Here is a 26,176-nt window from a genome sequence, read left to right on the forward strand (position 1 = left end):
GGATAGATTTGAAGGTGAGATTTTTAATTTAGAAAACACAATTAGAGAGATCACGTGTACTTCATGGTAGTGGATGAGGTTACTTAACAAGCAGTTCACAATTCCTTTTGCTTAGCGGCTCTGTAACCCAGGGCAATGCTTGCTGTCTCTGGTTGTCTGATCGAATGGAGGTTTTAAAGGTAAAAGAAGGTCAATAATACCTATGCTCATAGTAATTAAAAATGGGGAATAACAGTAATGTAACGAGCAACAAGTTTAGGTAGTTTGTGTCAAATAGTCTGCAGCCAAAGTTAAGAATCGGGGAGTAACTTATTTTGGGGTGTAATTATATGGTTTTTATATTTGGTTATGCAGTAATTTGGTTCAAATGAACTAAATTATAAATAACCTGTAATTTGTAATATTGGGTTATGGCACCCCTAGTGCCACCTCAATTTATTTTGCTGTTTCAAAAAAAAATATATATCGAAAGAGAAGTGAAATGATACACAAGACTTGTTAAATGATACAAGCAACAACATGGAGTTGGTTATGATGAAATGTTTGCAAGTTGCTTATGTGGAAACAATATTTATTCTTATCTCTTTAGCTACTCAAATAGGGTAGAGAATTTTCAAATTTGACATCAAACCAACTTTTCTAAATAGATATCTTAGGAAGATATCAAAGTTGAAAAATGTGTCTATGCTATTGAGCTTTGCTAAATTAAGATGACTTTGTTCTTTGTTAGCTCAAGTATGCTCTTTATCTTAAATTTTTTTATAATGGTGATATTCTCCTTGTTTGTGTTGATGAGAATGATCTTTTTCTTTTACCGGCAATAATCCAAATATATTTTACGACTTCAAGAAGATTGTGTCTTATGATCAATTTAGACCTAGTTTATAGTATATGAGTGTAGATCCATAAAAAGTTACAACTTACAAGAAAAGTTAGTAAATGGGTGAAATATGAGTAATAATGAAAAGCACGACCATGTTAGCATATGCATGGTCAGGCAAAGGACATTGAGGCACTAGAGAACCGAGGAGCGAAACACAATCATGCTATGCGCACAACTGTGTGAGAAATGACCGTTTTGTGTTTCTCAAAGAAGCACAATCAGGCTTGACACATGCACGATCGTGCAACAATTTTGGAGTTAGGCATTTTGAGGACAAACACAAGCGTGCTTATAACATGCATGGTAGTGCTTATTTGATCCATGCTGGAATTTATAAATAGAGAAAATTGTAGAGAAAACATCTATCTTGCACACTTTTGATTTACTTTTCTAGAGTTGGACAAAAAGACAAACCAAAGCAATAAAAAATTATATTATTTTTAGAAATAATTATATTGTGTAATTCAATAATACTAAATTTTTTATATTATGTAATTTTATAAGTTTAACTTTTTAGATTATTCATCAACTTTTTTTAACAATTTCCTGTTTTTCTATCCCCCCTCCCTTTTTTTATTTTTTATTTTTTTATCAGGTGATATAAACCAACCCAAACGTAATTGAGTTGATTCAGTTCAGATTTAAAAAAGAAAACTTGAAAAATTTAAACTAAACCAAACCGATTTACATTGATCGATTGGATGTAAATATACTTTAATTTTGAACCACCGGAACCTACCCAACCTATACCTATCCCAACAATGAGTGAATGGTATGTCTTCAAAATAAAGTGCAGTACAAACTAAAATTTAATTTATAACATTTTAATAAATATGACAAAAATAAATATCGAACGAGAATCTTTTGTCCATACCTCATCATATTTCTCTCTTCCCTTGACAAGAACCGAGTAATAAACATTTTGAGATTTTCCATCCTTGTTCTCGTCTACTTCATCTATGTAAGCAACACGAAGGGGTGAATGCCTGCATGGATTGTTAAATTTTTCCACTGTCAATCCCCTTTCTATTATTTTACGATATACAATGAACTAATAAAGTTGTGCAAATGGTTGTATTGGCTCACGTTAACATGAGGTTGAGAATACTAATATAGCAACTTTTGTCTCTTTCGTTTTTGGACTTTTTAAGATAACCATACACTGGACAAGAAAGAACATAGGTGAACTTTAAATCAGCCATAGCTTGTGCATTTTCGAGAAACTTCTTATTTTTGTTGTAGAAATCCTCTGTCCGAAAGCCTTCAGAAAGAGCTGCAAGAGATACAACGAATAGTTGATTTTTGTATATGAATGGATTAATTTGGTCATATCTCAGAATTTGAACTTTGAACACAGTGTCAGTATGTAAAAAAAGAAATAACCAGTGTCTCCGGCAAATTCTATGAAGCACTGAAGGATCAAAGCTTGCCAATAGTACATCATTCCTCTCACTATAGCAAAAGCAAATGGTTGATAAATAACATTTAAATTAGAAAGTATATTCAAATCAAGCAACAGAAATATTGTTCATTACGATCAAGACCTGTTCTATAGAGTGTCTGTCCTCTGTAAGAAGCCCACCGACGAATTGATTCTTCCATATCTTTTTCAAGATCATCACTTTTTAGTCGTTCATTGAAATTGGGCCATTCATCTATAGTGCAATAATGTCAAACAGTGCAAATGCATTAAAATGCGGAAGAAAAATAAGCATATAAAAACTCTCACCAGGATATATCTTGGTTAGGTAGAATAAAATTGATATTCCATCTTCATTTTCCTTATAGAGTTCCTTATGAGAATATAGAATATCTTCTTTGAAATACGGTGTTAGAACACTGAATCAAAACTCAAATAAGTTTCACAATATGATAGCATGAGGGAAAATTGTTAGAATATTAACATTTATATTGAATTAGCATTATTAGAACATCCAGTGAAGTGCACTTATATATGTTGATTACATTAGAATGATCAAATACTAATAGTTAGTCAAGATATTAGGTATTTTGTCACCTAGCACCCTTTAATTCATAGTTAATAAGGTTAAAATATTTTTTCAATTTTTATTTTTAATTCATTTAATTTAGTCTATTAATTTTTAAAAATGATACAATTTTGTTCAATTTAGACTAACAATGTTATGTTTCCTTATATATGTGATAACACATTTTTTTATTGTATCACACTTTTAAGAAAATAATGTCATTAGTCTACATTGAACGGAAAGAACAATATTGTATTATTTTTTAAAATTAAGGAATTAAATTAAATCAATTAAATAAAAAAGAAATCCAAAGAGTAATTTACTCATCAATCAATAAATAAAAGTACATGTGTTTAACATTCATAATAACTTTTTGTTAATAATTATCTCTCAACAAAAGTAAAACAACCATCAATATATTTGAGAAAGTCAATCATTTGAAGACACGTACATGCAATAAGAGCAGTAGTAATGAAAAAAACACATCTGCTTGGTATCTTAATCATTCTTCTCCTTAGAGTTAGTCAGAAAAAATGCTTTAGTATATCTAATGCACAGAGTACATTTCATCCATCCATTTTAAAATTTGGCATTTGTGTGGTATAAAATTATTCGCAAGTCTTGACCTAAAAGTTTATATCTGTAAGACCAAGGGTTCAAGAGTTTGATTTTAGTTGCTTTCATTCTTCTAATATAAAGTTGAATTTCAACACAAGATAGGGTAGACCAATGTGTTTCAGCATGCTTCAAGCCGAAAGACTTTTACATGAGGTGTTGGTTCATGTAAAACCATTCATGAGTTAGCCCTTCACATTATTCAATACTCATTCAAGTTTTTTACTTTTCTATCAATATATTAGTCTATTAAAATGACTAACCTGAAGGAAATCATGTTCTTAACTTTGGGAGCCTTTGGCATATTCGTAAATAATAAGGAATTTGCAAAGAATTTAATACGGCGCTGAGCTTCTAGATTTTGGGGCACGTTTATGGCTGATTCCTTGAATGTTAGAAGCAAATGAAGCCTAACAACCTAAATGGACAAAATAGAAACTTTTCGCAATAGAACATTCAAAAAGAATAATGTAACGTGTTCACTTGAGTATAGTTGTCATGACTACCTTCCCCTTCATTAATCTTTTGTGTGTAAGAGTAGCGTTAATGTTGACAAATCTCTCCCTTCTCGTTACATGATATTGCTGAGGTTCTTGCAGAAACCTGGAGAAAAAAGAACCAAGCCAATTAATATTGTAAAGTCGAAATTATTAAGGGGTTTAGAAAATAAACAATCATAAACCAAATTTCCAGTGGCTGTTAATTTCAAGCATACATATGGCCATCAACCATAACGTCATGTATGATAATTTCTACAATATCTTGTAGGACATTGACAATCTGGGACTTTAGTTTTCCATGTGGTGATTGCTGCCAATGGAAAAAAAATGATATTCATAAGATCTGAATAAGTCTTACAAGAAGGACCAGAAATATACTGAGAAGCAAAAAAGGAAGGCAATGAGTTAAGAATGCTATTTATAAGATCTGAATAAGTCTTACCAGTAGAGTTAAGAATTTCTCTAACTTGTCAATAAGTGAAGGCAAGGCACTCATCTTGAATTCCTGGAGAAATGTTTCTTCTCGAATGCACCGTTCTACTTTTGCGCATATACTTCTTACAAGACTATATCCATGGAAGAGACCCAATACTCATGAGGATTCCAATAAGAAAATTAAATGGGTGAACAGAGGCTACGATTATTTGTTTCTTACTTCCTATCTTCTTCATCTAGCAAAAGCTTTAGTATGATGTCCTTGAGAGTCTCATAGCATTCAACAACTGCTGAAGACATATATGCATCGCTCCTAATCTTTCTACATAAATCATCATCAGTCCCCATATGATCGTTTGCCATGTCAACAGCTATAGGAATCTATCACATATTAAAGCGATTTAGCAACGAATAAAAAGACACGTCCATTCAATTATGATAAACTTTTGGCCATAGGGAACCACTCATATGACACACACCTTATTAGCAAGCAAGAATAGAGGCCACTGAATGACAGAAACATCAGTTGAATTGTATGGAACTAGAAGCAAATCTCTATCCCTATAAAATTAGTAGTGAAGAATATAATCAGAAACTTGAAAATCAGGCATCTAATGCAAGGTTTGTCATGAAGCCATATGGAGGAGTTTGGACCTGTCACTGATGAGGTCTTCCTCTCTCATAGAATTTATAAACTCGTTCCAAAATTGAGAAAAGTATGAAATATTATTCCGTTCATATGTCTCATCCTGCCACAGAACTCCATTCGTAAGACTACAGATAGATATTTAGCTTTTATGAAGAAATAATGGTTTTAAATATCAATCACAGTCGAGGTTTTGGTTTTTTAACGTTTATTAATTAACTGATTTTGTTGGAAATTACAGTTGCATAGGTTACGAACACTTGAAAAACCTTAACATTGCAGCTAAAATTACAGTGGTGGACCTTTTTCAAGACCATGGAAGTTATATATATAATTTCATTGTACACATACCAATTCCACCTCTTTAGTTTTTCTGTCTTCTCCAGTCCAAAACCGCTGACTGAAAGCTAATGGTATGGATGGAAATCTGGAATGGAGCATTTCAAGTGTCTGTATCTAGATAAAATGAAATAGAATACATAAATTGGACTATTTACAAAAGAAAAAGGAAACAATTACAATGCTTATTATACAATGCCAACTACTTTATGAGTCATGAGGTCGGCCAAAATGTGACACGATAGGCTACAACTTATTGTCTCGGCAACCATATCATGGTGAGGTCATTGGAATGTTTCCAGCTAGTTGTGATGTAACTCGTTGGTTTTATTAGCTTTGATCATGTTATTTAGTTGAGACAGGCAACCAAGCACTTAAGCTATGGAATACCCCATGGGATTGGCTTCTATAGAACAGTTTCCCCCTCAAGTCAAAGCTATGCTTGCATAGCATCAACTTTTTCGAAGTAGTTATGAGTGTATGTTTTTGCAAAGCGGGACATGTGGCACATGTCTTGTAATTTTTTCTAAACATTGTTATTTTTTAGTTGTGTAACCATCGTGCAACGAATTTTACAATCATTTTATGGCTACTTATTATACCATATTAATAATAGTTATAGCATTATTGCTTATTTTGTTCTACTCATATTTTCTTGTGACCCTTCAACTTTAAGTGCAAGTTAGTGGCTTTGTAATGTCTCTCAAATTTGATATCTTAATAGTTGCACATCATGCACTTTATATGATACTTCACTCAATTTTTTATTGATCGAAATCCTTCATTGATTAGAACCCTTTGTAGGTAGGTCTTTTCGAGATGTTAGGATGTTTTTAGTATATCAATGACTGTCTCCAAAAACTAACAAAATTTTTCAATGTGTTTTGATTTCACTTACATACTTTATAAGAAACTTTATAAAAGTACACTTAACTATGAAGTTCTCTTGTGACGAGTTATTGAAAAATGGATGCAGTTTATTGGTATAAGCAATACTAATTAATTTCTTTAATCCATCGTGGACTATATACACTACAAGAATACAACAAAATAACTGTGGAAAATAAGCATCGATTAATAGCTGACGCAAATATTGTCAGAAAAGCTGACGTTATTTTAAGATGTAGTGTTGGCTTTTTCGACACTAAATTTAAATTGAGTTTAGTGTCTACAAAGCCGACGCTATATTTAAAGAATAGTGTCGAATTTGCCGAAACTAAACTTAAATTAAGTTAGTGTTGACAAAGTCGACGCTATATTTAAAGAATAGCGTCAGCTTTTCTAGCACTGAACTCAATTTAAATTTAGCGTTAGAAAAACTGACACTATTTCTAAAGAATAATGTTGATTTTTTCGACACTATACGTGCTTTGAGAGAGATAAAGATGATTTTTTGAATCTTATATACGCATAATGTATGATGGTACAGTTGATTATCAAGTTCCCTTAACACGTTAAGGTTCCAAGATAGAGTCTCGGTAATGCTAAAATTACGAACGAATAAAATGATAAATTGGAAAAAGAAGATGAAGAAAAAAATAAAATAAATTTTGTGTTCGACGTAGTATCGGCTTAACCGACAATAAAAAATTAAAATAAATAAAATTATTATCGACGACTTAGCCGACACAAAAAAAAATTATGTCGACTTATTTAGCATCAGCCAAAAGCCGACGAATGATTGATAATATTATGTCGATTTTTATTATTTAGAGTCGGCTTTTGGCCGACTCTAAAACGAAACATTTTTGTAATGATAGTTCCACACCTATAAAACCTCTAGATACCTGTCGTTCAATATGCTTAGGATGTTACAAGTCTATCAGCTTCTATTTGATTTATCCTCAAATCACATCGTATTATGAGAGAGAACCTATTCTAATATCATTTGTAACATCTCTCAAATTTGACATATCAACAATTGTATTCCATAACTTTCACTCGGTGACGATTCACTCAATTCCTTGTTTGAGAACCCTTAATTAGTTAGAATTCCTTATAAGTAGTTGTTTCTAAGATAAGATGTTTGACTACTTTGAGAATGAACAATTTTCCTCACAATCCAAAACAAGACATTTTTTGTGTGTTTTGTCCTTACACACACTTTATGGAAAATTTCTCATAAGCTCACCCATTCCTGAATTGCACCAAGTCAAATATACTTAATTAAGGAGTTTTTAAATAATGAACTACCAAAAAGTATATGTATTTTGTTAGTATAGATAGTACTAATTAATTCCATTAAATCATCTTTAATTGTACAATCTCATACTTGTACAACCTCTAGATTCTACTCATTTTAGTGTGTGTTGGATCTTACAAGTGACATCTTCAAGATAGGAATATGAAAAAGGGTTTCTTATTATAATCCTTCATTTTTCAACATCAACATAATATGTTGGGCAAAAATTACCAACATTCCTTGCTCTTTTCTTAAAACATGTAACATATTTGGCTGATTTTCTCCTTAAAAAGTTCTTTTGAGGTCAACCTTGGTTTTTGGCCTCACCTTACTCGTGACAAAGGCAACACAAAACTTCTTGAGTAGGTTGGTCTAAGATTTAATCGACTTTGATTCCTAAGATTGGAATCAATTCACATCATTATCCATCAAGGAGGGAGGAAAAACATGACACATATCAAAGGGCCAATCGTGCCTTTATAAGATAAGAATGACACAAACACCACCAAATGCATCAAGGTCAGCAAATCCATCATAAAACTCCACCACAAGAAGCTGTTAGAGATACTTTAGTACTTAGAAGCTCATCACCTCATCATAGAAAAAGGGAAAGTGAACGAAATTACTTCCTCATCAACCTATGTCATGAAAGGTATAACCATTGTCCTCCTAGGGCAAAGTAGGCAAGGACATGGGGGCTTGTATCAAGATCTTGAAATTTTACATGTGGTCACCATTCGTTTAAATAAGGAAAGAGATTTTCCATAGACAATGCCAATGTTCGTATATTGATCATGAAGTGCTCCACAAAGGTTAGCTCTGGTGCAGCCACGACACGATTTTAAGAGAGAAAGAATGGTGGCCACTTGCAAATACTTCAATGCTGAAGTCAATATATGAGCACAGGCAGAGTAATAATACAAAATCATAGAGTGGGTCTTACCTTGTTTTAATGTCCATTATGTCATACGTAACGAGTTTGGCTATAACGTAACAAGGTTGGCTACGACATGACCAGGTCAGCCATAAAGTGACAAGGTCGATTGGATTGTGCCAAGGTTGGCTGTGATGTAATTTATTTGGATTGGATTGAATATTATCCTTTCATTATCCAAAGAAAAAAAGTCTACATTGTTTAAAGACGAGGAATCATGCTTTAATAAGGAAGCAACTGCTTAACTTATATTTAATCTATCCACTTGTGCACCATATCTAAAAGGGTATTTTATCTCCAATATGAATTTTGTACTATCGTTATCCCAAGAAAAAATTGAAATCTTTCGATGGAAATCATTTAAAGAAGGGTTTTATGAGATAACTTACTATCAAATAATAATGCATTTTTCTTGTGGGGTCAAAGAAGAAATCACATAACGAAAGACGCAATTATAAAAGGTTCAATGTTGTTAGTTTATGAATTATCGAATAGTAAAAACTTCTTTAATTGGTATAAAGAATGGGGACGCAAATTTATATTGATAGATGTAGTTGAAAGGAAAGTTAACTTAGAGGAATAGTTGGAATAAATTTGAGTGAGAATGATTTACTAGTTGCTTGGTAAATGTTGGGTACATGGCTTATTTATAGGCCTCAACATCACCATTCATGTTTTATATAGAGGATTCTAGATATAACTATTCTAGAGTTTTCTATCTATACGTAATTGGCTACATAATTCTAGAATTTGTATCATCTGGTAGTTACTAGCACACACCTATGTATTTTTCTATAATAATCTAGCTTATTCTAGAAGTTTGTATCACATTTTAACACTCATCCTTGATACAAATTTCTATAACTCCTATCATAGTGCGAAACTGTTCGAATCTTGCTCTCGATAATGCCTTTGTGAATATGTCAGCAACTTGCTTTTCGGTCTTGCAATACTCCATCTTGATTTATTTAGTTGCTTCTGCTTCTCTAATGAAGTGATATTTAATTGCAATGTGTTTTGTCTTGTTGTGATGTGCTAGATTTTTTTGTCATTGTTATTACTAATTTATTGTCGCAGTAGATTGTAGTAGGCCCATCTTGCTGTTTTCTCATTTCTGCAAGTATTCTTTGTAGCCAAATTACTTTACATGTAGCTTCAGCTGCTGCAACGTATTCTGCCTTTACAGTTGATTGTGCAACTATTGCTTGATTTTTTTATGCCCAAGAAAATATTCCTGATCCGAGTGAGAAGGCATAACCAGAGGTGCTCTTCGTGTCATCTACCGATCCTACCCAATCACTGTCGGTGTATCCAAGCAAACTTGAGTTGTTCATGGTTTTGTACCATATACCAAACTCCTTTGTGTCTTGTAGATATCTTAGAATTCTTTTAGCTACTCCAAAGTGAACTTGACTTGGGCTTTGCATAAACCTTGATAAAAGACTTACAGCATAAATTATGTCTGGTTGTGTGGCTGTTAAATATAGTAAGCTTCCAATCATACTTTTGTAGCGAGATGCATCAACATCTGGTTCTCCATAATCTTTTTGTAGTTTCTACTTTGTCACAAGTGGAGTACTGACAGTCTTGCAACCACTCATCTTGAACTTCTTCAAGAGAGCTTCAGAATATTTCTTTTGACAAATGAATATCCCTTTCTTCTTTTGACTTACCTTAATACCAAGGAAGTAGTTCATCAAGGCAAGATTCGTCATTTCAAATGTCTTCATCATGCCTTCTTTGAATTCTATCATCATCTTCATATTGTTCCATGTGTAGATAAGATCATCTACATACAAGGAGACGATGAGAATGTCATACTGACCTTGGGTCTTGATGTATATAGTCACTACAAGAAAACTATTATTATCTACGGAATATTACCTACGAAATTTTTTTCGTAGATAATGTTTAGTTATCTACGGAATATTTACCTACGGAATATTACCTACGAAATTTTTTCCATAGATAATGTTTAGTTATCTACCGAATATTACCTACGAAATTAGTTATATACAGAATATTACCTACGGAATTAGTTATTTATAGAATATTTCCTATGAAATTTTTTTGGTAGATAATGTTTAGATATCTACAGAATATTACCTACAAAATTAGTTATCTACGAAATATTACCTACGGAATTAGTTATCTACGGAATATTATCTACATAATTTTTTTTTGTAGATAATTTTTTAGTTACGTAAGTGATGTAAAGAATATTTGGTAAAAAATAAATATTATTAAAAATTTTCATTTTAAATTTTTTATTGTTATAAATTAATGATGATAAAAAGTAACATACTTATATTTGGTTTTAAATTTGATATGAAAATATTATGATATAATTAGATAAGATTTTAAATTAGTATTTTATTAATATGGTTGATAATTAAAAAATAAAACAATAATAAATACATTTTTGAATTTTCTATCATAGATTTAAGATGAATAAATATATTAAGTTAATTAATATAATTTATTTAAAATGTTAAAATTTAATTGATAAAAATAATATTTTAAAAGAGAATGGTTATAATAACACCGGTGTAACTTTTACTAAGTATTACACTTCTAAATAACTTTATATTAAATGTGAATTTTATAAATTCAACCGTTAGATTGAAATCTTTTTACTCTTAGCTCATATATACAAAATTTTATATTAATTCAAGATGATTTGATACTTCATTCTAGTAAAACAAAATTGACATAATATATACATTTCAAAATATACTAAAATATGAACACTTTGATTACCTTCAAGTTGTTGTTCAATTTTAACAAAAATTGATATAAACATATAAAGTGATATAAACTTTCAATCTAATAGTTGGATTTACAAAATTCACATTTAATATAAAGTTATTGAGCGGTGTAATACTTAGTATAAGTTACACCGGTGTTATTATAACCCTTATCATTTTAAAATACATAATTATTATTTAAACTTTTAAATTTATAATAAATAATTTAAATTGTAGCATAATATTAATTTTAAATATAAATAAGTAGATTGTTAATTATACACAAGTGTTGGGATACAAACAAGTCCCACATCGATAAAATAAGATAAAAAATAACAACTTATATAATACAAACATACTTCAATGATCGAGAGACCTTTTGGGTAATGACCAAAAGCAAAACCGTGAGGGCTAAGGCCCATAACAGACAATATCTCATCATTATGGAGCATGTTTGTGTAATAACATTATAAAATAACCCTCATAAAATATCCCCTCAGACAAATATCATAAAATAACCCCATCAGTTTGTGTTATAACCTTATAAAAATAACTCATAAAAATAACCCCCCTCCCATTGATGGAGTTATTTTATGGTATTTGTCTGGCAATGCGGAAACATCATAATCTTCTTCTACGGCTTCCCAGAGATCTAAACCTTCTAGGTATGCCTCCATTCTCACCGCCCAAAGATCATAACTTTCTCCATCAAAAATAGGTGGGGAAATTTGTGAAAGTTTGTATCCCAACAACAAGTAAGTATATATATATATATATATAAATAAAGATTAATTAAATATAATATAATTATTATTATTGGTAATATAATTATTATATATTTATATTTATATTTTTATAGCAGTCTAGACACACCAAAATAAGAGGGATCCAAAAATAGTATAAGTATGAGATTGTATACTTGAGGATGACTTAAATGAATTAATTTGTACTACTTATACTGACAACATGCATCTTCTAGCTTTACAATAGCTTATCCATCAAAACTCCACAGTTAAGTGTACTTGACTTGCAGTAATATAGGGATGGGTGACCTTCTAGGAAGTTTCCCAAAAAATGTGCAGTAAGGAAAAAACACTTTGAAAAGTGAAGTGTCCTGAAATAACATCCTTGAGAAGTCAAATATGAGGGTTGTTACATTAATAAATTTATTAAAATTAAACAAAAATTTTCTGAAGGTTATCTACAGATAAAATCCGTAGATAACAACTATCGTGGGTTATCTACGGAAAAATTTTCGTAAATAACATTATCTACGGAAAAAATACGTAGATAACAACTTTCGTGGGTTATCTACGAAAAATTTTCTGTAGGTAGGTAACGTTATTTACGACCTTATTACCTGCGAATTTTTTTCCGTAGATAATTAACACTTACCTACGGATTTCTTCCGTAGATAATACTGATTTTTCTTGTAGTGAGTGTTAGCTCACTCTTACTCCTCTTGAATGCATGATCGGTGAAGTATTGATCTATTCTATTGTACCATGCCCGAGGAGCTTGCTTCAAACCATATAAAGCTTTTCTAAGCCTTAGTACTTTATCTTCATTGCCCTTGCTTATGAAACCTTATGGTTGCTCTACACAAATCACTTTTTGTAGTACACCATTGAGAAAAGCATACTTGACATCTAGTTGGTAGATATTCCAACCTTTTTGTGCCACAAGAGCTATTAGAGATCTAATTGTATCTAGGCGTGCTATTGGGACAAATGTCTCGTTGTAGTCGACTCTAGGTTGTTGTGAATAGCCCTTAGCTACCAAACTTGCCTTGTGCTTTTGTATGGTGTCGTCCAGATTGAGCTTTGTCTTATATAAACCCATTTTACCTCGATGATATCTTTATCTTTTGGATAGTCTACTAGATCCCATGAGTTATTTTTCTCAATCATTTTATCTCTTCTTCCATAGCCTTGACCTATACTTGTTGCTTTGATGCTACTTCAAAGCTTTCAGGTATGGCCAAGTTGCAGGTTTCATATATATCCACTAAGGATCTAACTCATCTTGGAGTAGACTCTAGTGATGGAGTCTGTTGTTGTGGAGGAGAATGAGGCTCACCTGGGACTTCTATAGTTTCTTCTTCTAGTTGTTGTATTGAGATAAATATGTTTTTCTCTACTTTCTCGTCATTCCAATTCCAATACGTATTTCATCAACTTCAACGTCTCAACTAATAGTCAACTTCTTGTTTTGCAAGTTGTAGACTCGGTAGCCTTTTGACTGTGTGATATACCTAAGAAAGATACCTCATACTGTCTTGTCTTCTAGCTTGTGCCTTTTCTCTTTTGGAACGTGTATGTAGAAAATAGATCCAAATACCCTTAGGTGCTTTGTTGATGGTTTTTTCTCGCTCCAGGCTTCAATCGAAGTTTTATCTTGGACTACCCTAGTTGGGCATCTATTAAGTATGTAGATAGTAGTATAAACTGCTTTAGCCCAAAAAGTGTTTGGTAATCCTTTCTCCTTGAGCATCAATCTAGCCATCTCCACTACTGTGCGATTTTTCCTTTCAGATACTTCATTTTGTTGTGGAGAATATGCAACTGTAAGTTGTCGCTCAATACCTTCATCTTCACAGAATTTATCAAACTCATGGGAAGTGTATTCTTTGCCACAATCACTTCTAAGTGCTTTTATTTGTTTGCCACTTTGCTTTTCGACAAGGGTCTTAAACTTCTTGAAATTACCAAAGACTTCTGATTTTGCTTTTATGAAATAGACCCGTCATTTTAGAAAAATCATCTATATATGAAGAGAATGAAATACCTATTGTTATGGAGTGATGACTTTTGTATTGGTCCACATATATTTGTATGGATCAGCTCTAACAAGTCCTTTGCTCTCCATGCTTTGCCTATTGAAAACGACAATCGATGTTGCTTGCCAAGGAGACATCCTTCACAAGCTTCACTATTCTCCTTTCGGCATGCGAGATCTCTCATCATATTTTTTATATATATAATAACTTTAAGGAATGCATATTAAAGTGGCCAAATCTTCGATGCCAAAGCCATGAGTCTTGTACTTCTGCTTTCATGGCAATGTTAGAGCCTTGTCTCAGGCTTATAGGAAATTCCTCTCCTTCATTTTTACTCGACCAATCTCTAGCTTTTTATTGTCATATATTTTACATGTGTTTCCTTCGAAGTGGAGAGTATAACCTTTCTCCATCATTTGGCCTATGCTCAAGAGGTTTTCTTTGAGATTGAGAACTAGTAGAACATCAATAATAAGTCTCGCACCTTTCTTTGTCTCCACCATAATTGTGCCTTTGCCTTTTGATTCAACAAAAGTGTCGTTCCCCATTTGGACTTTCACTTTGACGGATTCATCAATATCCTTGAAGATGCTTTCATCTTTGGCCATATGATTGTTGCAGCCAAAAATCATAATTTTCACCATTAAAAATAGGAATAGGGATAGATGATGGTTGAATGGTGTTAGCCATGGATTAGAATTTTTTTTGAAAGTGGGTAGAATATTGAGAAAAAAGTTTTTTAATTTGGAAGTAATGGGATAATATTTCTACGTTCAATAGATGACTGAACGTAGCTCTGATACCACTGTTAGTTTATGAATTATCAAATAGTAAAAACTTCTTTGATTAGTAGAAAGAATGGGGAGACAAATTTATATTGATATACTTAGTTGAAAGGAAAACTAACTTAGAGGAATAGTAATTGTAATAGATTTGAGTGGGAATGATTTACTAATTGCTTGGTTTTAAATGTTGGATACATGGTTTATTTATAGGCCTCAACATCACCATTCATGTTTTATATAGAGAATTCTATGGATAACTATTCTAGAGTTTTATATCTATATGTAATTGTCTACATAATTTTAGAATTTGTATCATCTAGTAGTTACTAGCATACACCTATTTATTTTTTTTATAATAATTTAGCTTATTTTAGAAGTTTGTATCATATTTTAACAAATATAAAACATTGCAAACCTTTCCCCGATGGCCGAACGCACCAACAATGACACCAACTATTGTGGCATAAATAGCATACCATATTTGAGTATCCATAAAATAAACCTATATATTAATAAAAACGTATAAGAATGGAATAAATTAATATCGACAAAATTTGAATTAAATACAAAGTAATGGATAACGTTTATCACTATAAAATTCCTTTCCTAGTGAGCTTACCAGGATAATTGGAGTCCATATCGCAATGACAACATATATATTGTGTGACTCTGCAACACTTACATAATGTGAGTTAAAGCAACGTATGACAGAGAACACGTTGTAAAGATAGTGAAAAGGACATAAAATGTTACCATTTTCGTGAAATAACACATGCCACTCGTGGTTATCTATAGACATCCCCATGATTAATTTTGTCAGTCCAACAAGAGGCAATATCTGTTGAAAGACTAAATTAATTTAGTGAAAAGAGAAACAAATTTAATGAAGTACAATCTAAACAATATTAGGTGTGTTTCATACAATCATAACATGAAAGAGAAAAGAAAATAGATATAACATGATTACTACAGAATTCAATCATTCATTTATTCATTTATCAGACATTGGTTCATGATATTTTTTATATTTTGAAACAGACTTAAAATTGTCAAAGAAAAAAAAAAGGGATAGGCATATGAGATGCCGAAACCATGTGATTCAATGACACTATGGAGAGTTTTAGAGAATTAGAGGTGTCTTCTCATTCTACACCTCTAAAACTCTCCCCTCTTACCTACTACAGAAAAGGAGTTTGTCATTCAAGTTTCTAATCTCTCTTTTGGAATTCAACACATGTTTTTACTTGACTAACATACTCAAGTTTGTTAGCACTGACATCCATTGTTGAAAGTAAGGATATGCCCCTTACGAGGATATGCACGAGTTACCTTAACCAGAAGGATATGTATTAAATTCTTACTATAATTTATCACATATTAGTCCATATTCACGAGCATTTTCCTGCTTTTTTTTATGATTAAGAAAAATAAATAAAAAGGATAGCAAAAATAGATAAATAAAGTAGAAAAGATATGTTGTCTCAATAAATAGAAATATGAACAAAAGAAGTAAAAAAAAAAATTGCTTATTTGGATTAGTGGAAAACAAAGAAATAAATAAATTGTATAAAAAAATATTCTCATATTAATAAATTTATAAAAGAATAAACTTTTTATGCCATTCATTTTTTTTTAAAAATATTCATTATTTTTACAGATTTTTATGTTATAAATGTTTAATCTTCAAAAATAGGGAAAAAAAAAAAAAGAAGAGAGAGGTCTTCATGTCCCCCTCCTCAATTTCATGTCAATTTGGGTGTGAAGTTTCTTACCGTGGATCCCATAGAAACATATCCCTCCTCATTTCTCCTCTCAAATAAAGAGGAAAATGTTATTTTTATCTTATCTCCCTTCTTTCCATGTCCTTCTTCCCAATTTTTCTAGAAACAACTAAATGGTAAGAGAACTTCATGCTACACACTAAAGAATATCATTCTACCAGGAGAAAGTGGAGATTTTTATATTGAACTCAATCACTGACTGCAAGTATATATATATATATATATATATATACTTAGTTACATTATCAATCATGTGTTTTAGTGTCCACTAACTACTAAACTCTGAATGAAATAAAGTCAGCTAATTACATAAATAATACCTCAACGTAGTAGCTGAATGCTAGCTTGATACTTAGTATCATGATCCAAAAAAGGGTATAACTGCCATAACAGAATATTTTAAAGCCAAAAATTATAAATGAAAGCAACTGACATATAGGTGTAAGAAAAAACAAACGTGTTGAAGGGAAATGAAGGTTTTCACCCTGAAATTCCATGCCAAAGTCCCCTCCTCCCAATATTGGACAAAAGAAAGAACCGGATGTAAAATGGAAATTTATAAGAATTTCTCACTTACTTCAACAGTGAAAACATGCTTTCATGCATGCCTCTGCCTACGTACAATTTTGGCTGCAGTATAGTCAATGTTAGACAGAGTACGAGGAAAACATATTTCAACTAGAAAGAGATGCAAAGACTAATAAAGGAAGCATTTGTTATGTATTTTCAGAAAAATAAACAAATAAATGCATGTGTTGCTGACCTGAGCCCACCACATGAAAAAGGTAATGATCCGCATATTTGACTGCTCCAATGTTCTCCGCAAGGGAGGAAGGGAAAATAGTATTGCAGCCACTATGTTTGGTAGCATATATAATACAACAGCATAGGTGTAAAGTGACACTTTCCCCCAAACTCCACCCCAACTAGTGACAAATTGTAGATTTATGTAGTAACAGACAGGCAAAACAACAACCCAAACAGCTGCTGCAACTAATTTCAGAAAATATCGAAGCAACTGAGTGAATTTCATTGTCCTCAATGCATACCATGCGAGAAAAATATCAAGAGTTGCTGCAAAATATGGGAAAAAAGTAAATAACACGACAATAGTAATTGTTGTTGAACTACATAAGAAAAACACTACCTTCATTTCTTTTCTAAAAACTATTCTCTATTTTGTTTACCAAAGAAATGAAGCTTCCAACAGAAAGGAGTGGTTCTTTTGGCAAATCTTTCCAATTTCGAATTTAAATTTGCATGTAAACAAAAATAAACCATAATAGGCCCCCAAGGGTGTCTCTGTGCTTTCCAAACCACATAACCAATCCAAGTTGTATATAGATACTTTCTCACTTAGCTGATAGAGATTTTTGTAACTGATAGTCAACAACTATCAGTATTAATGATTGAATAACAGCATCTATATGAGTGTGATAGATTAGGGAAAAAAGAAAATGCTTAAATATACTGTAATATGTATTGAAGAAAATGGTCACTAGAAAAAAGAAAATTTGGTAGCAGTGAGTCTATCAGCCCCTAGCCATATGTTTCCCTCACCAGAGAAATGTTTTCGATGATCCTCTTTCTTCAAACAGAATTCATCATGCCCCATTCACTCTTCCTTATTCCTTATATAATTAACTACATATATTTGGTGTCACCTGGCCCAAATCATCTATAGGGATTGGCTTGTAAAAAGAGATTTAATCGACCAAATTCACAATTCAGAATATCTTTCTAGTTTCCCATTTTCTCTGTCATTTTATCTCATTTTCTTTTCTTATCAACATTCTCAATACATGCCAAACTGGGTATTTTGTCTAACATTTTAAAATTGCTCTAACATTACACTTCTTTTGGTATTTGATCCACAACTCCTCTTAGTCCAGACATGATTTCAACAGACTCCTTTTGGATGGGATACAGAATAATCTGTTAGTGCATAGCCTGACTTTAGTGATATATATTGACACCGACTTATGTGCTGCTCCTCCAGAGAGCCAAGTATCAGTCAAATTGTTTTGGTCGTGAAATGGTGAAATTTTATCCTCGCACCTTCTTTTAAATCCTATAAATAAATGATTGGATAAAAGTAGGTACAACATAAATGTCAGACATATAGGAATTAAGTACCTTGAAAAAAGCTGAGAAAAGCATATGTAATGAATATAGTCATAACATTTCGGAGGACATCTGCATCAAAAAGCACTCCAATAGGTCCCAAGGAACTCCAAGCTATGATAATCATTGCCTGAAACAAATTCTATGATATTTGAAATAATATTTGCATGGTGAAATTTCAAGTCTTGACCATTGTTCTAGACATTCAGTTATAGTCAACATAAAGAACATTACATAGTCCAACTAATATCATAACATTACCTGTAAAGCCAATATAAAGAATATCCACATTCGATCAAAACTCCTATACAGATGCAAAAACGTTCGAACTTCAACAAAATTTGGTTTTGGCTTCCTCTTACCAACTCCGGTGCTTGCCTGTCATTATCATTTGTAATTCCATAAAGATATCTACCAAAGTAATGTGAGTTTATATGACCATGTGAATATGTACAGTGTGACAGACATAGTCAATGTTGTTGGATAATCTTAAATTTCTCGAGATATCCGAGATATCCGAGATATTCGAGATATCCAAGATATCCGGGATATCCGATTTAGTTATCTGGAATTATTTGATTTTAAGTTATTTTGTTTCAGATTAGATAAGATAGTTTTTTGGTAAGTTTTGATTTGATAAGATATTTTATTATCTTCTTGTTAATTCAGTACGTTGTACAATGGCTATTTAAAGGTCATCTCTTATTCAATAAAAATTACAGTGAGTTGCTACGATCACCCACAATTTTAGTGTTACTCGTCTCTCTTAGTTTTTCTACAAATTGGTATCAGAGCTATATGCTCTGAGTGCCGAGTGTGAGAGGAAAACAGTGTGCGCCTGTGAAGGGGGAAGAAAGAAGAAAGAGAGAGTAATGGCAAAGGTTGTGAATGGAATGACCGTACCACAACTGTCAAAGAAAACCAATTATGATAATTGGTGTTTACAAATGAAGACCCTGTTGGGTTCCCAAAGTCTATGGGACATAGTGGAGAAGGGGTTCCAAGAACCCGAGGAGGACGAAGACCAATCTGTGGCTCAGATTGCCGCATTGGAAAAGACACGAGTGAAGGACAAATCAGCTTTGTATTTTTTGTACAATGCCGTGGATGAGTCAGGTTTCGAGAAGATTGCAAACGCTGCATCTTCAAAGGAAGCATGGAAGATCTTAGAGGTTGCGCACAGAGGTAACCACCGTGTCAGACAGATTCGACTTCAAACTCTCCGAGGAGAGTTTGAGAGTTTGAAGATGGAGGATAAGGAACAAGTATCCGAGTACATAACTCGGGTGGAGAAGGTGGCTAACCAACTAGGAAGGAATGGGGAGCCAATGCCAGCAAGTAGAATTGTGGAGAAAATCTTGAGATCATTAACAGATGATTTCGAGAGTATTGCATGCGTAATTGAGGAGTCAAAGGACTTGTCAGTTCTCTCAGTGGAAGAGCTCGCTGGGTCACTCGAAGCCCACGAACAAAGGAGGAGGAAGATGAAGAATACTCTTGATCAAGCATTACAGGCGCAACTTGATTTGAATGAAACTCGGAACACTCAGGGCCGAAGATCAGGAGGACAAGGACGAGGTGATCATGGAGGACGAGGCAAAGGACGAGGTGATCATGGAGGTGATCAAGGACGAGGTCGAGGACGAGGTGACCATGGAGGTGGACAAGGACGAGGTGATCGTAGCCAAGGAAGTCAGCCAAGGTCCGAGGTGGAATGTTATAAGTGTGGCAAACTCGGCCACTACGCAAAGGAATGCAGATCGGCAAATTGCTACAACTGTGGCAAATACGGTCACATAGCAAAGTATTGCCGAGCTAAAAGCCGAAGTGAAGAAAAAGGGAAGAATCTTCTCACAGAAGAAGAGGACGAGGAAGCAGGAATTTTGATGATGACGCAGAGCTCGGAGACCAAGCTACGTCCGAGTTGTGCCTCCGAGGTCCAGCTAAACTTGAGTTGCGTCGAGAGATCAACAATTGAGCCTCCAAGCTCAAATGAGAAGTCAGAAGCCGAGCTTGATTCGAGTTGCCTAAACAACTCGATCTGGTATTTGGACACTGGAGCGAGCAATCATATGTGTGGAGAAGAAAGTTTCTTCAATGAACTCATCAAGGTAAAGGCTGGATTCGTGTCATTTGGGGATGATTCCAAGGTGGCGGTAAAAGGGCGTGGAACCATCAAGTTTATACAGAAGGATGGACGAGTTGGAGAAATAAGGAATGCCTACTACGTTCCCGAACTTAAGAGCAACATCTTAAGCATGGGGCAGATGATGGAGAAAGGCAACTCGGTTCTGATGAAGGATCGAGTGCTTTATTTGAAGGACAAGCATGATCGTTTGATAGCCCGAGTGGAGATGAAAAAGAATAGGATGTATAAACTGGAGCTGAACATCCTTCAAAATAAGTGCTTGAAGCTGGACGTGAAGGATGAAGCCATGATGTGGCATTTTCGTTTTGGGCATTTCAACTTTGGAGGCTTGGCCGAGCTATCAAGGAAGGAGTTGGTACTCGGACTACGTGGTGTTGAGTTTGACAAGAAGTTTTGTGAAGCGTGTGTACTTGGAAAGCATACAAGGACAAGTTTTCCGAGCTCGTCCGAGCACAAAGCGAAGGAGCAACTTGGGCTGATACACACTGACTTGTGTGGACCAATCTCTCCAGCATCTTTCAGTGGTAAGAAATATTTCATCTCTTTCATAGATGATTTCTCTCGAAAGACCTGGGTATATTTTTTGCAAGAAAAATCAAAGGCATTTGAAGCTTTTAAGAAGTTTAAAGTCATGGTGGAGAAAGAGACTAACAAGCAAATTAAAGCTTTGAGGTCGGACAGAGGTGGAGAATTCACATCGGCAGAGTTTATGGAATACTGTGAAGAGCAAGGTATAAAACGTCTTCTCACAGCTCCATATTCACCACAACAAAATGGAGTAGCTGAAAGAAAGAATCGTACTATTCTTGAAATGGTCCGAACCATGCTTAAAGGGAAGAATATGCCTGAGAAGTTTTGGGCAGAGGCAGTACAGTGTGCTATATATATACAGAACAGGTGCCCACATTCAAAATTGGATGATGTGACACCTCAAGAAGCATGGAGTGGACAAAAACCGAGTATACGTCACTTCAAGATCTTTGGAAGCCTTGCTTACGGTCATGTTCCAGCTCAGCTCAAAACGAAGCTTGATGATAGGAGCAAGAAGTACATTTTGATCGGGTATGATGAAAAGGCAAAAGCCTACAAATTGTATAACCCTGTTACAGGTAAAATTCTGGTAAGCCGAGATGTCCAAGTAGATGAGGAAAGTGAGTGGAGTTGGAGTAACTCGGAAACGACCTCGGGGAGCTCGAACTCTGAAAGGGAGAACTCGGAGATAATAGGGAGAAGCTCGGATAGGACCAATGAGCATTCCGAGGAAGATGATGAACCTGAGCAACTTAGAACTCGGAGCTTGCAAGACATCTACAACTCCACTGACGAGTTACATGTAGTATGTCTATTGACAAGAACAGAAGACATAAAATCTAAAGAGGTGGTACTTGATGAAAGATGGAAGAAAGCAACGGATGAGGAGATCGGATCAATTGAGAAGAGTGAGATGGGAAGTAAAGCTGAGCTAGTTGAGGAGTTTAAAGAAGTGAAGAGGGAGTTTGTGATGACCGATTTGGACATCATGAAGTACTTTCTGGGTTTAAAGGTGGACGAAAGAGCAACCGGTATTTTTGTGTCCCAAAAGAGGCATCGGCCACCTCGACGCAGGGGGTGCTGGACGTTGCATGGCTCGCGGGGCCATGGTACACAGAGGAGTATCGCGCTCTGGTGGAAGAAGCATCGAAATGAAAGAAGAAGGAGAAATTTAAGATTATGGGGGAGTTTTGTTGGATAATCTTAAATTTCTAGAGATATCCGAGATATCCGAGATATTCGAGATATCCAAGATATCCGGGATATCCGATTTAGTTATCTGGAATTATTTGATTTTAAGTTATTTTGTTTCAGATTAGATAAGATAGTTTTTTGGTAAGTTTTGATTTGATAAGATATTTTATTATCTTCTTGTTAATTCAGTACGTTGTACAATGGCTATTTAAAGGTCATCTCTTATTCAATAAAAATTACAGTGAGTTGCTACGATCACCCACAATTTTAGTGTTACTCGTCTCTCTTAATTTTTCTACAAATGTCCTATGAAATCATATTTAGAGTTTAGAGTTTAGGATTTATGGATTTTCGAAACCTTAGCTCCATCCTTCAGAATTTATCCAAAACAGAATCACACGAACCAAAACAATGCACATCAATCCCTCTCAATAATCATCCACCCAGGCCTCAATCCTAATTCAAATTTCAATATCATTTATTGGGCATCTTTTCCTTCATCCACGTGCTTTCCTACATCACTATTGCACTCTTCTAATTCACATCACTTAAATTTTTATTCATTCTTTTTGTATTTATTTTCACTCACTTGGAGTCAGATGCTCAACACTTTCTATGATCATAGGTCCAAACCTTGAGGAGAAGGTTGTGGTGAGCGGGTGAAGTAATGTTACAATGGAAAAGAAAATAAGAAATTAAAATAATAGAAAAATATGTTCTAAATAAATTTATCGATAATCTGTTTTACACTCTTACAAATTGTATTTACTATGTGCACAAATTAAATATTAATTATATGTAATTAAATTTAAAATAAAATAATTTTTTATTTCACACTAATATTCTAAGATTTTGTCATAAATTAATTCAACTTAATAAGAAATTAAGTAAAGTTTGATATGATTCTGTCAAAGATTAAATTTGGATACTATCCAAACAATTCGACTTTGGGTTCAACACTTATAATAAACTCTCAATATATATTATGTTAAAATATATAAATTATATTTATGATTTGTATAAATAAATATTTCTCAACATGTAAATTTTATCTTAGATTTACAATAATAATTTATATTGTAACACTATATTATTTTTATTTATTGATAATTAATTTTAAAAATATAAAAAATATAATTCTTATATAACTATTATAAAAAAATGAATTAAATAAAAAAATTTAAAAAAATAAAAACTCTCTCAGCAAAAAACAAATCTCCTAAAAATACTATTGTGTAAGATAAATATTTTTATTTAATATATAGAAATTAATATTTTAATTTATGTAATACATAAACATGTTTATTATAATTAAAAATTTATAATAAATTATATATTTAAATAAACAATATGTTTAGATATATGAATTATATATAGAATTTGTATAAATAGATATTTTTTTTATATATAAATGATATTAATGCAAAAAAAAAATATAAATTATATTTTATATTTATGATAAATAATTGTTATTGTTATATCTAAGGGATGAAAATAATACTAGCTAGCCAATAAAATATTTATTTCATTAAAGTGGAAAATAGGATATTACTTGTCACATTAGCAGAGTATAAATTTAGTCTCTAAAGTATTTTTTTAGGTAGTTCTATAATTATTTAAATTATATAAATAATATTTAAAATATTAGAAATTATGCTATATGTTTGATTAGCTGTAAAAATTTCAAATAGTCCTTCAATGTTACTAAAATACAGGGTAAAACATCACCCGGTCTCTAAAACTGTATGCTACCAGTACTTTTATCCTTGAAATATAAAGAATTAATTTTTTTTTTTGGAAAGTGTAAAATGTTACTTATTTTAATGCAAAATTAGAAACATTATATATGTACATTTTAGTAGGAGTATAAATGGATCCGGTTAAAATTATTTTAGTACTCAGCTCAATTAAGTTGAGTCAGATTTATGAACATTTTTTTTAAGTAATCTAATTCAATTATATTTTAAAATGTTAAAAAATAGAGAGAAAAAAATATTCAATTCAAATTTTAATACATGATTCAAAGTATAAACAATCTTACAATAATTATATATGGGAAATTGCAAATATCTCAAACAAGTAAACAAGTAAACAATATTTAGTTAAAAAAAATAGAATTAAATATATGTAAAGGAGTGTATATATTAATTAGGTATTGCATTGTGTATATTATTTTTTTATTTGATTTAATATTTTATCATAAGTCGAGTTAGTTCGAATTTATTAGGTAACAAATTTCTTGATTCATTATTCAATCTAATTATAATTAGATAACATAAAAATTATCCAATTCAACCAAATGGTCTAACTCAACTCACAAAAATATAATTGGATTTGTTTGGATAGGTCGAGTTCACGGTGAATTATTCTTCACTTATACTCTTAATATTTAGAGACTAAAATAATAATAAGTTATTATTTCTAGAAACTTAAATAAAACAACTAAAACTTGCAAAAATTTATTTAGAATTTCATAACCCTAAAATAGTGGGGAACTAAATTAATCGATATTCAATACTTTAGAGATTAATTATATAATTTTGTTAGTTTAAGGATTATTAAGGAGAGAAGATGATACTTCAAGGATTAAATAGATGGCTTAAATTCATAATATATATATATATATATATATATATATATATATATATATATATATATAGAGAGAGAGAGAGAGAGAGAGAGAGAGAGAGAGAGAGAGAGAGAGAGAGAGAGAGAGAGAGAGAGAGAGAGAGAGAGAGAGAGAGAGAGATTTGTTTATTCTAGGAATAAGTCTGTCTAAACTTATTCCGTTTAATAACTCATACTCTATATCAAATCTCAACGATCTAACAGTTAAATTTAAAGTTTTTAATGCATAAATTAAATCTAATTTTTTAAAAAAGATTTAAAAATTATTTGATATTTTATTTCATTAATTTAAATTAACGGATAATCATAAATATCTTTCGAACAAAATAGTATTAGTCAATAAAATCATTATTCAATTAAAAATATATATATATTATTTGGCACATTGGTGGAGTATAAAATAAATGGCATTAACATGTGATAAAAATAATTGAAAGAAAAACAATATAAAGTAAATGATATGCTCACATAATTAAAAACAAACCAAATATCCATTTATTCTAACAACATGTGATTCATATGTATTGAGAGAATTCAGCAAATGGAAAATAACACATACAGACAGAACGAAAAGGAAAAGTGAGAAAATAGATACAGACCCGACGTCTTGTCTGTGTCTCATCTGAATGCCTAAAAAAGTCTGCTTTGTGATTAAATGGCCAGCTTAGATCATGAAAACATTTGTTAGACCTGAAAAGGCACATGTTTGAGCTTCTTGCTACCCAAATGTATAAAAAAATATTTAAAAAAAAAAACTTTTTGCACTGTTTCAAGAGTTTTCTTTATTTGATTACTGAAAGTTTAATGAAACACTGACCAAAAGTATTCGTTGAGATCATCATAATTTCTCCAATTGGAATGACTTGCCTTGCCTTTGTTGTTTCTCTTTGCTTCCTTTTTCACCAAATACAGAAAAAAAAAAAAAAAAAAAAGTGT

The 26,176-nt window shown here is 32.3% G+C and overlaps 1 protein-coding gene across 1 annotated transcript in view; it reads right to left on the reverse strand.

Moving 5' to 3' along the window:
• Positions 1 to 26,176, reverse strand: part of LOC109811230 (callose synthase 7) — a 57,445-nt gene that overhangs the window by 13,000 nt on the left and 18,269 nt on the right. The window contains exons 11-33 of the mRNA XM_020374908.3: positions 26,058 to 26,134; positions 25,840 to 25,930; positions 19,000 to 19,116; positions 18,751 to 18,868; positions 17,378 to 17,688; positions 17,192 to 17,244; positions 16,935 to 16,995; positions 15,587 to 15,671; positions 15,453 to 15,502; positions 15,249 to 15,335; positions 5,419 to 5,523; positions 5,076 to 5,170; positions 4,901 to 4,982; positions 4,642 to 4,802; positions 4,429 to 4,552; positions 4,202 to 4,296; positions 3,993 to 4,089; positions 3,750 to 3,904; positions 2,613 to 2,722; positions 2,428 to 2,538; positions 2,267 to 2,335; positions 1,970 to 2,156; positions 1,758 to 1,869 (exon numbers count right to left, since the gene is read on the reverse strand). Of these exons, the coding sequence (XP_020230497.2) occupies positions 1,758 to 1,869; positions 1,970 to 2,156; positions 2,267 to 2,335; positions 2,428 to 2,538; positions 2,613 to 2,722; positions 3,750 to 3,904; positions 3,993 to 4,089; positions 4,202 to 4,296; positions 4,429 to 4,552; positions 4,642 to 4,802; positions 4,901 to 4,982; positions 5,076 to 5,170; positions 5,419 to 5,523; positions 15,249 to 15,335; positions 15,453 to 15,502; positions 15,587 to 15,671; positions 16,935 to 16,995; positions 17,192 to 17,244; positions 17,378 to 17,688; positions 18,751 to 18,868; positions 19,000 to 19,116; positions 25,840 to 25,930; positions 26,058 to 26,134 (2,553 nt within the window). The remainder of the gene's footprint in view (positions 1 to 1,757; positions 1,870 to 1,969; positions 2,157 to 2,266; positions 2,336 to 2,427; positions 2,539 to 2,612; positions 2,723 to 3,749; positions 3,905 to 3,992; positions 4,090 to 4,201; positions 4,297 to 4,428; positions 4,553 to 4,641; positions 4,803 to 4,900; positions 4,983 to 5,075; positions 5,171 to 5,418; positions 5,524 to 15,248; positions 15,336 to 15,452; positions 15,503 to 15,586; positions 15,672 to 16,934; positions 16,996 to 17,191; positions 17,245 to 17,377; positions 17,689 to 18,750; positions 18,869 to 18,999; positions 19,117 to 25,839; positions 25,931 to 26,057; positions 26,135 to 26,176) is intronic.

The sequence above is a fragment of the Cajanus cajan genome, chromosome 2, assembly GCF_000230855.2.
Source record: "Cajanus cajan strain Asha chromosome 2, NIPB_CcT2T_4, whole genome shotgun sequence".
NCBI lineage: Eukaryota > Viridiplantae > Streptophyta > Magnoliopsida > Fabales > Fabaceae > Cajanus > Cajanus cajan.